The 13,517-nt window shown below is 29.9% G+C and overlaps 1 protein-coding gene across 1 annotated transcript in view; it reads right to left on the minus strand.

The window, feature by feature from the left end:
* Positions 1-13,517, minus strand: part of LOC117176915 — a 154,769-nt gene that overhangs the window by 51,702 nt on the left and 89,550 nt on the right. Inside the window, exon 4 of the mRNA XM_033367304.1 lies at positions 3,236-3,331. Coding sequence (XP_033223195.1) covers positions 3,236-3,331 — 96 coding nt within the window. The remainder of the gene's footprint in view (positions 1-3,235; positions 3,332-13,517) is intronic.

Here is a 13,517-nt window from a genome sequence, read left to right on the forward strand (position 1 = left end):
CCCCCCCCCCCCATTACCACCAAATCCTCATCTCTCTCCTAGTAAGTTTTCTATCCTTTCCTTAATAAGTTCCATCCCGTCCTTACTGTACACAGTCACAAAATTAAACATCGCCCCTTCTATCTTTACAACCTTCATTTTCACGCTCTCCCCCTCTCCTTCTCTATCAACTTCTTCCTCTAATCTATCCCTAATCCCTGTTATAATTCTCCCATTAGCCCTTCTTTTTCTTTTGACTTTGACCGCCTTTTGTAGTCTCCTCCTATACCCCATTGGCAACTTTCGCTCTACTCTATTCCATTCCTTTCTCTCTACCCATGTCTCTACCAGTTCAATCACATCAAATTCCTGAATATACCTCGAGAAATCCTCATCTTTCTTCTTTACCCCTGCTACGTTCCAATACAATACCTTTAACACTCCTCCACCCTGATTTACTCCCACCCCCCTAATTCCCCGGAAATAAATTCCCCTGCACTTCCTTTAATACCTCCTTCTCCTCGTTCTATACCCGCATTTTCTCGCCTATTTTTATTTTCCGATACCTCCTACCTTCGCTGCTCTCCCTTTGCTCTTCTCCTTCCTAGCCCTGTCATTTAGCATTCTCTGAACATTCCTTTCCGTCCTCGTCAAATCTTGAGCGATAAAAACCTTACAGACCTTTATCTTATTTTTGTTACGCATTACCTCCAATTTTTCTTCCCAGTTCTCCAATTTCACCACCGGCACATCATTCTCCTCTCTCTATTCCATCCTAACTTTCCCTACCTTGCCTTTAACCAATCATATGCTCTGTGGCAGCTCTTTCATCCCCTCCTTTTCTTCCCCGCTTTTTAGATTCAATCCTCTTATCACTATATGATTTCTCCTATGTATCTTCTCTTTTCTCTCCATCCTCAACTCCATTGCCCGTATCCTTTCCCTATCCGCTCGCTCCTCCTTTTCATTCCTACGCTCTCCTACTTTCTCTTCTATCATGATCTCCACTTTTTCCCAAATACCTTGCTTCTCGCCCACCCCCATGTCAACTGCTTCCATTCCCGACCTGCCCTCCGGCTTCTCCAGACTTTTCTCGACCTTCCCTTTCACGCCCTAATATCTTCTTCCATTTCCTTTATTTTATCCTCTTTTTCCTTCCTTAACGACACCAATTCCATCTGCAATCCTTCTACTTTCCCCCTCAGCTCTTTTACTTTCTTTTCCCATCTCTCATCTCTTACCCTCATGTCCTCGCTCAAAGATTCCATCTGCCCCATAGCCCCCTTACGTCCTCCCTCAATCCTCTGATCTCGCCTATCAGCACCCCGATAGCCTCCTTCTCCGTCTGCCCCTCCATTTTTAGGAGGGGGGTGGGTGACCTACGTGTTCGTACGCTCTCTCCCTTGCCTGGTCGCTTCTTTGCTCCAATTCTTCTTCCTCCCTGACGCGCAACTTGAAACCGGGCCACGCACAAATGGCCGTCGTGTCCTACTGGATAATTCCTCCCCGTCTACTTCACTACCAGCACTGCCGGCACTTTCGCTACCTACCTCCCGCTCGTCCGTCGGTAACTGTAACCTATCCATACACAAAAGTACGCAGTGCCACCAACAGATGTCTCTTAAGGCTGCTGTCGCTTACCCCTCACAGCCGTACACACTTCCTAGACTTCCACCCAAACACTCCACTCACACCTTTCACACAAACTTTGTAAAAACTTCTCACCGCCTGTAACTGCACACTTTCTCACTATCGCCACCAACATGCAAGTTCGCGAAACCTAGGAATGATGTATTTATATAACTTTGAAGCAGATAAACATAAGAAAATATAAAAATATTTATTTGAAATTTTCATTTTGTATTAGGAATAATTTATTTTATTCTCTACTGACAAAGTTGTTTGACTTAAAAATTCAAAAATTCAGTTCGAAATTGGTCTTTGGGTTCGAAAATTGAATTGTTTTTAGTTCAAAATTAATTTTTCTTTAGTAGTAGATTCAATAGTTTTATTGAAAATTTGTGCATTAAATATAAAAAATACGTTTAATCTTATTATCAATTATTATATTTTTCATTCACAATTCATTTTTTGTTTGTTTAAAATTCAATTATTTGTTTAAAACTGAAAATGCAGGTTTATTAAAAATTCACTAGTTTGTTTGAAGGTTAATCATTTTAGTGTAAAGTTCATCTCCGGGGTTCAAAATGTAACCATTTCGTTAAAAATTTGTCTTTTATGACAGGAATTTAATCCTTTTTATAAAAAATTAATGTATTTGGTTGAAAATGAACTTTTTTGTGAAAAATTCAGATTTTATAGTTAAAAAAATTGAACTTTTTTGTAGAATAGTTATCTTTTTTTGGAAAATATTTAATTTTTCGGTTAAAAATACTAGTTGAAAAATAATATTCTTTGGAGGAGGATTAAACTATTTTGTTGAAAATCTATCTCTTTGAATGAATTAAAACGTTCTGTTATTTAAAATAAACTGTTTACGTTTCTTGACTTTGTAATTAATATTTTCCATTTATGAAACTTCACAATATTGGCTTTTTTATCTTGATCATTAACAACATTATTTAATCTTCAAAAATGTTTAATTAGTTATTACTTGGTAATTATTAGTCATTATATTATTAATTTAGTCTGAAATTTTAATTAGAAACTTTTAATGGATAGAGTTATTTGCATAATATTTAACAAGACCTGTTGGTGTATTTTGAAAGTAAAGTTTATGAGCACGTCATGTACTCCCAAATGACATACAACCGAAGATAAATTAGTCCTTGATGCTCTTACATAATTACTCGAAATGACCATCCATTTTTCTTTGATAGTAAAACATGTACTCAGAGGTAAAAATGAGTTTAAAAAAATTATATTCTCACACGGAATTCAAGATAATTTCATTAAAATTAAAAAATTATTATTCTTGTAAAAATATCCAGAAAATAATGTAAAATTTAATATAATTTTTTCAAGCGGAAAAGGTACAAAGATAGCGAAATTAAAAAAATACTTTATTAAAAAAACCCTTCATTGAAGAATACTTTAGAAGTCTCTCATATGAGTTTAAAATGAACAAGTTTTTGAAAAATAAAAGCAAATTTTTATTACATTTTCTGCAGAAAATTTCTTTTATGAAAAGCAAAATAAGAGAAGTGTTTGACATTTTTAATTGCGAGCTTTAATGGTGTTTTTTCGCCCTTTGAGAATATAAAAGAGAGAATTTTTTAAATTTAATGCCACTCACCCTAGTCCAAATAGCTGTGTATAAGAAATGCATTACGTCGACGAGACTGTTCACAAATGTTATAAGAATCCAGGGTAATAACAAAAGTCTTCGATCCTGAAACAAGAATTATTAAATAAATACCAGTAAATACTGGCTCCTGGATTTTTGCTTCCTAACATTAAAAATATAAACAATTTATAAACCTATTATTCAACCGATTCTGAAATATTAAGTTTGAAATATTCTTGAAACAATAATTCACAATTAATACTTTTTATTCAAAAGCATTTGAAAGTTCCAAAAATACACATCGAACGATTTTAAATTCAAAAGTTTTCAATTAACAACTGTTTTGGATTAGATAAAATTTTGACAAAGAAAATATTTCGAATGAAATGAAAAGAAATTAAACTTCCATAATTTTAAAATAAAAAAGTTTAAAATTAGATAATTTAAAGTTAAAAGTTTTTGAAATTAACCGATTTTAAAACTTGAAGCTCTCTAAAGTTTTATGTTCTCAAAATTAATAATTTCAGAATATTATTATTTATAAAATAGGATAATTTCAAAACATAAAAAATCGAAGATTTTGAGAATGGAAGTTTAAACAAATGAATCTGTTGAAATTCAAAGGAATTGAATTCGTACAATTTATATGTAAAAGCATTCGAAGTAGAATAATCAAAACTGTATAGCTTTTGAATTTAAATAATTTTCAACTCAAAGCGATTCAAATTTTACAATTCAATATTGAAAACTGAATTGAATATTTCAATGTCAAATCTTCTGAAATCTTAAAATTTTATAAAATTTAAAAAATATAGAAGCTTTGTATTTAAAAACTTAGATTTAATTTTCAATTTCAAAATGTCCAATTTCAATCGCTTATAATTAAATATTATTTTATCTTAATGTAAAAAATATTTAATAATTCAATTTTGTACGCTTTTAACAGTTCAAAACGAAATAATTCTCTACTGTGACCCGATAAAGTTGAATTATTAAAAAAAACGCTCATAATCAAATGTAATTTTAATTAGGAAATATTAAAAAATAAATAGAAAATAACATAAGTATCTAAGATTTCAGAAAAAAATTTTATTTTCTATGCCTGGTTCCAACATTTTCTAGTTCTAATGCTTGAAGGTGAGAAATTGTATTAATTTTTCTTTCTTTTTAATTTCTTCTGTAGGAATTTAATACCAAACAATTTAGAAAACTTAACTGTAAAATTAATAAATTTGAAAGAAACGAAAAATGAAACCAAAGAATTGAGAATATTTAAATCTAAAATTATTAAATAAAAACTGATACTTTCTTATTATGATATTGAAATGACAACAATTTAATTGATGATAAATATATTATTGATAAGTAGATCATGAAGTGTTAAGTGATCTTAAGAGTTAAAAATTGAAGAAGTTTTAACATTTTGAACCTTTAACGTATAATTATGCGGAAAAATTAAAAAATGATATGCTTTCCAATTAGAAACTCTCCAAATTAATTAACTCTGAGACCAAGCGTTAATAATTTATCAAAGTAAGTTAGCGCGCCTACAAAAAAGGGTTCTGAAGCCTATGAAGAAGTTAATTAAGTCGTCGAAACCTCGTGCTTCAATAATTTCCCTCCGCTACTTACCCAACATTCCTTACTTCGCCTTACTTTTACCTTTAGTCACGCCCTTTTTCAACATCTTCCTTCTCTACTTTCTCACCTTATCGCTGCCGCATATAACACTTCCCTTCCTCTACTGCCCTTCCAAACCCTTCACTTCCTCTTTGCTTTTCGTCATTATTTCTAATCATTTCCCTTACTCCTTTCACATACTCTACTCCACATTCCTAATTTTGTTTCTTTTCCCCACTTCCCCTCCTCTAATTCCCCTCAATTCCCCTACTCCCTCTTCATTTTTTTCATTCTCCCTCTTGTTATTCTACTATTTCTTTTCTCTTATCACTTCTCCTCATTTCGTATATTTCCTCCAATTTCCTATCATTCCTTCTACTTTCCCGTCCCTTATTATCTCTTACCATTCCTACCTCACCTCCCCGATTTCCTCTGATTTCACCTAGTTCTCATTCCCTAAGCTTCTTTTACTTTATATAATTTCCCCTACTTTCCATTTCTTCCTTCTCATTTCTACTTTTCCTCTGCTGCACATCCTTCCCTTTTCCATTTCCACTCATTTTCCTTTACTTTTTCTTACTCACCTTTCCTATTTTCCCCCGTTCTTCCTACTTCTCCCTGTCCACCTTATTCCCCTTCCATTATTTTTTTTATTTCATCTACTACCGCTTCCCATATTTAGAATGATTCCCCTCCAAATTTCTTTTAATTTTTTCTCATTTTCCCTACTCTCTCTTTCTTCATGTTCTAACTTTTTCTCTCCTAACTTCCTTTCACCTCCTCCTTTTCCCATGACATTCTATACTTCGCATCCCCAATTTTGCCCTAATTTCCACTTACTTTCCCTACTTTCCCTCTACTTATTTCCTTTCACTTTCCTTATTTTCCCTGTACACATTTTTCCCCAGGTCTTCTAGTGGGGCACTGGGTCATCTAATTCTTGTGAAGGAATTCCCCTCATAATTTTCTATAATTTCCTACTATTTCCCCTACTTGCCCTCTCTTATTTTTCTACTTTTCTTTTCCGAATTCCCATTTACCCCTACTACCCTTACGCACATTTCTTTTCGCTTTGCCCACTTACTCACCCTTAATTTTTTTGTCGCTTCACATACTCGACCTTATTTCCCCTAATTTTCCTCACCTCACATGCAGCATTTCTTCTCATTTTACCCCTTATGTTTCTCATACTTCCCCTCCCTTTCAGTTATACCTACTTCCACCATTATCCCGACTTTTCATCCACTTATTACCGCTGAATCTCCCTAGAACCCGTCCCAATTTTTCCTTCTTCCCCTAATTTCACTCCCGCCATTTTCCCTCATTTTTCTCCTTTTTCCCTTTACTTTTTTAATTTTCACTTATTTATTCTACTGGCTCCCCCCTTATACCCCTCGTTTCCCTATTTCACCTCTTATTTTCCCCATTTCCTTCTATCTTGACTTCATTTTTCTAAATTACCTTCTCTCATTTTCCCTTAATTCCCCTTCTTCGCCTCCCATAGTTCTCCTTAACCTACCCTCACTTCCCCTCTTTGGAAAAAAGTATAACGCATGAAAGAATGGACGGACATACAGAAAAAATAACAAAATTCCAAACTTTGTTAAAAAATTGAAGGATTCCTAAATTAAAATTATTTTAAATTATTTAAATTATTTGATTTATTTTATTATTTGTAATAATTTCCATAAGAATCAATATAAAAAATGATAAATAATTATTAATACAATTTTTTCTCTATTCGTATGTTCCTTTTTCCTTTCACGTTCATTTTTGCTGCTGAACTAGATTCTTTTTTGAGATGCTTTACAGAGGAAAGAGTGTTCATGGAAATAAAGTGAACTCCTGAGATGATTTCTAAAAAACATCACGTACATTCCTCCAAGCCTTTTACTCTGAAATTGTTTTTTCCTCAAAGATTCTTAAATAAGAAGAAATAAATTTTAATATTAAAGGGGAAAATTTCACTACACGCAGATTTTTCAATTGTGAATCTTTAAAATTGAATTATTACAAAAAACCATTAAAAAATACCATTTAAATACAAATCATAAGAATGGAAAAATTGGAAATTCTAAATGTATTTTTGAAATTCAAGAATTTTCCATTGGCACTCTTTGAAATTATAGAATTTTGAATTGAATTCATCTTTTCTGTAAGGCAACTCCTCATTCTTGGTTGAAAATTTACCTCACTCAGAGAAATTTTCTCTTGTGTCAAAAGGATGCTTTTTGACACGAATGAAAGTTCGTCTTAAATTTAAGGTTAAGAGGATTTTCATTTGTCACAAAAAGATCTTTTTGCAGAAAATCTTCTTCCTTTGCGACGAACTTCACGTAATCTTTCAGACAAATAATTCCGCTTGTGTAAAAAGGATTTTCACGTTGTTCTTGTTGGTTAGTAAATTCAACAATTTGATTGAAAACTGGTGTTTTTAGGTTGAAAATTCTATTATTTTAATAAAAATTCCAATATTTTGTTGAAAATTCATTTTACCGAATTAAGAATTAAAGTGTTCAGTTGTTGTTTTTTTTTTAATTTAACAGTTTTATTGAAAATTCAACCCTCTTGATTGAAAATTAATTTTTTCTAGTAGAAAAGGTCTTGGTTGAAAATTTATCTTTGTGGTTTGAAAATTTAACTATGTTCTAAGAAAGTCGTCATTTGGCTTGAAGATTGAACGTTTTCGGTAGAATGCAACTGTTTATGATTGAAGTTTAATATTTTTTTGTTTAAAAATTTTACCACTTGATTGAAAGTTCATCTTTTTAAGTTTTTAAGTTTTTAAGTTTGTAGCTGAAAATTCAATTATTTGGTTGAAGAATCGTTTTTTGGATTACACATTCTATTGTTTTGGTAGAAAATTCCACTGTTTGTTTGAAAATTAAGTTATAGGTTAAAAATTCATATTTCTGGCTTAAAAATTCAACCGAATGGTTCATTTTATGTTCAATAAAAATTGTATTGATTTTTTTAAAATTCATCTTCTTTGCTAGAAAAGTTCTTGGTTGAAAAATATTTGCCAAATTCAAAATTTAAGCATTATTTTTGTGACTAACAATTGATAGTTTGTAGTTGAAAATTAATTATCATAGTACAAAAATCGTCTTTTTGAAAATTGTATTGTTTTGGTCGAAAATTTCATCATTTGATTGAAAATAAACTTTATGGTTGAAACATTTTCTTGGTTGAAAATTTAACTGCCTTAAAAAAATCGTCTTTTTGGTCTATTTTATTGAAAATGAATATTTGGTTGAAATATTTTCTTCGTTGAAAACGTAACTCTCTTTTAAAAAATTCATCTTCTTGGCTTGAGGATTCAACTTATTTTTTTAATGTAAATTTTTGTGCTTGAAGTTTCATATTTTTTGTTTAAAAATTTGATCGTTTTGGTCGAATATTCGTTAGAGAAAGACTTCGACTAATTTAATGACACAATATTAATTTATAAATTAATTACTTCACTTCTTATTATTTTTTTATTATTACTATTATACCATTAAGCCATATCGATGCCGGGGTAAGCGTGACTCACTCGGTTGTTTACTTTTTTTACGGTTTATTACTGAACTCAAGAATAATAATATAGAAAACGTTTGGTTTCTTTACTCCCCTTTCCTCAAGAAAAGTTGGTTTATTTTATGGGAAAGGAATGACCGAACAGCCAAGATAAATGGCAGTAAAGTGAAATATTATGAGGGTATTCCCTTCGCATTTTTCGTAAAAATAATTCTGGAAATTGCGACGCAATTTCGAATGAGTTAAAGTTTTATTTCATTGGGGAAAAGTTATATTTTATATTTAAATCGTTTTATCGTTAGCATCATAAAGTGCTTGAAAGAACACAAGGTGAATAAACAACAGTGTTCTAATAGCAGAACGCCATCTACAGTAAAACTAAAGTACTTTTCTCTTCGAGTTTCCAGTTTTCGTTCATCGATTCACATATAAATCGGAAACGTTAAGTGCGAATAGGATCAGATTTAAGATAGAGCCGAGCACATTGGGGTCTGGCTTTATAGCGTCATAAAATTCTCAACGAAACAATTATATAATTTTTAGAATCTCAAGTGCATCATTGGTCTATCAATTTCCATACACATTTTTTCGAGTGTGATTATCAAAATTAAAGACAAAAAGACACAAGAAAAATTTATTTAATAAAATGAACCTAATTATTTCAGTAAAGCCAACATTTTAAGAAATAATTTTTTTTTGCAAATGATACAGTTTAAATATTTTAAGGAACTTGGTTCTAATCGAGAAAACTAATGCCCGTCATTTCCAGGTTCGAAACATTTTTTTACGTTAATTAAAATTAGAAAATTAGAAAACTTAAAAGTGAAATTTTTCGATTTTCGCAATCAAAACTGATCCACATATTGAGACATTCTAACTAAAGCTCTTTTGTACTTTAAACTTTCACCATTTGAGCTTAAAAATATTTTAATTCAAAATCTTCATAACTTACACGTAAGAATGGTATCCTAATTATTAAATTGGAAAGTGTTCCAATTGAATGATTTAAAATTTGAAATAGAAAGTTTGGCTTTTCATCTAAATATAAAAATCCTAAGCTTGCGCCTGCCCAATCAATAAAAACGTTGAAATAAAAAAACTGGTCTCTTCCAGCTTTGAAAAATGTTGAAAACCATAATTTTATCCCTTTAAATTCAATAAAAATGATAAAAACTGAGAAAAAGAGCCTCTTCAAATTCAGACAAAACTTGAAGATAAGAAATTCTTCCCTTAAACTTAAAAAAAAATGTTAAAAATGATAAATTATACTTCTTCCCATTCATAAAATGATGAGAAAAAAAATTTTATACTCACTACTTTTTTTTAAAAAAAGCATCTCTTACAATGCGGAAAAAATTAAATACTAAAATTTCTTTTCTTTGTTTAAAATTAGAAATGTGGAATTAATTTTTTTTACAAAAGTCCTGTTAACTGGGATTATTTTAATTTAAAATTGCTTTAAATTAATACTCGCTTCATTCTTATTGAAAGATCAACATTCAACACTTTCAGTTACAAATTGCAATTTTTTTAAAATGAAGTAATTAAATTTGTAACTTTCAAAAATGACATTTTTTACTCAATTACCAGGTAACCATTATTCAATAGTTGTACTACTTTTCACTGAATGCTGTAGAAATTAATGTTATAAATTTTAATAAAGTGGGAGTCGGCAGTTTCTTTGGACTGAAAATATAAACAATCATGTTATAACTATTATTAAATTGCATGAATAACGAATAATATGAAATTCTAGTGGAATTCATGTTTATTCAATAAATTTAAATAAATTCCGAATATATTGAGTAACAGAAAAACTCGAAATGGTTGACTAAAAATGAAAACATTTTCAACATACTTCAATTAAAATCAAAAATATTTCAAGAAGAGAGTTAAATATTACACAATACATTGCCAAATATTCCCTGAATGAACAAAGAAATGAATAAGCAACACATTTCAAAGAAATAAAAAAATATAGCTTTTCATATTTTTTGTTTTATTCTTCTAAATATAGAATTTTCGAAAAATATCAAGTAAATTCTGCCAACACAATTAAAAAGGTATTGATTTATTCCTCGAAACTGGAAAGCTTTGATTGTGTCTGATTTTTAAAAGAAAAATAGTCGCTTTGAAATCATGTTTTGTTCTTCATTCCATATTGTGTAAAACTCGGAGCTTTTCGGATTATCGAGAGACAATCACTGAAAATTGAGTACGCTAAGGCTTTATATTCCATGTATTATACGTGTATTCTACTGCGCGCACTAACCAACTGAGCCATCGAACCGCTTTGAATCTTGGTTAAAAATTTCGGCCAAGTATTTTGAGGCAGCTCCGTACCAAGGCCTCAAACGTCTTCAAAACTAAGAGTTGTTAAATTATTCATTCTTTAAATGAAACATTCTCTCGATGAATTACGAGTAGCTCTCAGGCAAATTGAATATCTTTGTGATAATCGAACGCTTAAAAGCTTCAATAAATCGGACCCGCTGAGAATTCGAAGCGTGTTGAAATTACCTAAACACCTGTATTTTATAGCGCGCACTAACCAACTGAGCTATCGAACCACTTTGATCTTGGTTAGAAAATCTTCGCCAACTATTTTGAGGCAGCGTCGTACCAAGTGGTCCGCTGAGCCTCAACAACCTTTTGAATTTAAAGTTGTTAAACTTAATGTTTCTTTAAAGAAATTATTTTTCTGATGACTAATCAGCAGTTCTAAGACAAATTGAAATTTTTTTAAATTTAGGTTTTAATTTATAACAACAATTCCTAAAAAATAATTTTATATATGTAGAATTTTTCGTTTAATTTGAATATCATCTATTTAAAAAAGTGATCGATACTTCATTTTTCCTCTTAATATAAAATATTTCGAAATTAAAGTTAGAGAAATTCTGTTAAGAAAAGTCGAGTGCAAGAACGTTCAAGATTGAAAATGTGTCACGGTGTTCCGATGAAAAATGTTTGTGTCCTTTACATTTATAATTTTCAAAATCTGGAATTGCTTTTTCTAAAATATCTCGATAAATAGGAAGAACATTTGTTTAATTATTTTAAAAAGTAGGAATAGTATTTTTGAACATTTTTCAAACCTCATAACCTTGCTTTCTTATATCTAATTTTTATTATTTACATAATAAATCAAAATGATAGAACTATATAGGTGATTGCCAAACACTTAATTATTTGCAGTCCCAGACATTGTATGTTATCAATAAATTCCTCCTAAGAATATCTTGATTTCGATTAGAAATTACATACAAAAACCAGAAACTTAAAATGAAAAATGGTTAAATATCATAAACTTTTCATTATTTAAGATTTAAATATTTCGCTTATATTGACTTTTAATGAATAATAATAAAGAAGTGGGTTCAATAATTTAGCTACGAAATGCTTGGAAAATAAAAAGAGAGAAAATCTAAATTTTCACTTATCTTGAAATAAATTTCTTAAATATCAATATTTTAGAATAAAGGATTTCGAAAATTAATTCAAAGTTTGTTTCGATTGAACAATTAGGCTTTAAAATTGAACGCTATTTAAAATTAGAAGCTCTTGAGCTCTAAAATTTCAATTAGAATTAAAGCCATGTTAAAGACTCTCAGTGCTCAGTGACTGTCGAAGGGATTATACAAGCTCATTTTCTCAATTCTGCTATTACTCATTTTCTAAATTATTTTTTTTCAAATTATAGAAAAATTCTTTTTTCCATCAAATACACTGTGATCGACTAATCAATATAGTTTATCAACTATTTGTCTGATTTTCTTTTCAGAAAATTTTTTCGACTGTAACTTAAACTCTATAGAAGTTTTTAATATTAATCAGAAAGGATTGCTTGGGTTTCTAAATAATTTTTCATGATAATTAGTAGGCTTTTCCAGTAACTTCAAAAATAAAACAATTGACGTTTCTTGTACTATTTAATTAAATTATCTGAAAATTCATCAGACTTTTCTCTCAAGCCAGGAGTCCTGGAAACGTCACTTAAAATTTAAGCGACTATTTGTTTCGACCACAAAGAATTAAAGAGAATTCTTTCCTTAGAAAACACCACAAGTTGTAAGACCATTTATCTTTCTCTTTTTGTATTTTGTCTGACAAAAATGATAAGACGAATGGTAAAATATTTTCTGTAACAGCGATCTTTCTCTTTTGTGTTTATCTGAAAATAACGGCTGAAAAAAAAACATGTGGAAAAGCTACTATCAAGAGGACATGATTAATTGAGACAGAAACCGATGGAAAGGAAGAGCCTTGTTTACGTGGAAAAATTTATGCTACCTTCCGCTTGCTGTCAATAATATTTAGATACGTCCGTATTTTTTTTGCATTTTCACAATTGATTATTATAAGAAAGTAAATAAATAGTGGTGAATATACGAAAGGCAATTTCTTTATCAGGTTATTATGGGGTGGTTTTGAAAACTACATCAGACTGTCAGGGAGGGGGGATATTAAAAGTTAAATGTTTAGTGGAAAATTCAATTTTTAACCAAACTGATGAGTTTTAAACTAAAAATAATAATTTTTAAACCAAAAAGATGAATTTTTAAACAAAACGATGAACCCTTAACTGAAATATTTAAATATTAAACCAAAAAGACGAATATTTAACCAACAAGATTAATTTATACCAAAAAAATATATATTTTACACCCAGAACTTATCTTTTTTGGTTCAAAATTCAACTGCTTGGTTGAAAATTATTTTTTTTTTGTGAGCAAATTAATTTTTTTGACTGAAAACTGATAAAACTAATAAAAACTAATGAAAATCCATTTTATTATTCTCATGATCTATGTCTTTGGTGGAAAGTTTATTGCTATTATTGAAAATTATTTTCTTTTGAGTTAAAAATGAATTTATTGAAATAAAAAAAGTATTAAATTCTTAACTAAAAATTGAGCTTTTCAGTATTAATTTCAACTTATTTGTTCTAAGTGCAATAGTATCTTTAGAATATAATATGTTATGGCTGAGAGTTCAACTATTTGGTTGAAAATTCATCTCTTCTAGTTAAATTAAACTGTCATTTATTTAAAATAAAAATATTTCTTGGTTGAAATATTTACTATTACATTTTTTGTTAAAAATTCATCCTTTTACTTAAAATAAAGCTCTTATTGATTTAAAATAAGAA

Source organism: Belonocnema kinseyi, chromosome 7 (assembly GCF_010883055.1).
Source record: "Belonocnema kinseyi isolate 2016_QV_RU_SX_M_011 chromosome 7, B_treatae_v1, whole genome shotgun sequence".
Taxonomy (NCBI): Eukaryota; Metazoa; Arthropoda; class Insecta; order Hymenoptera; family Cynipidae; genus Belonocnema; species Belonocnema kinseyi.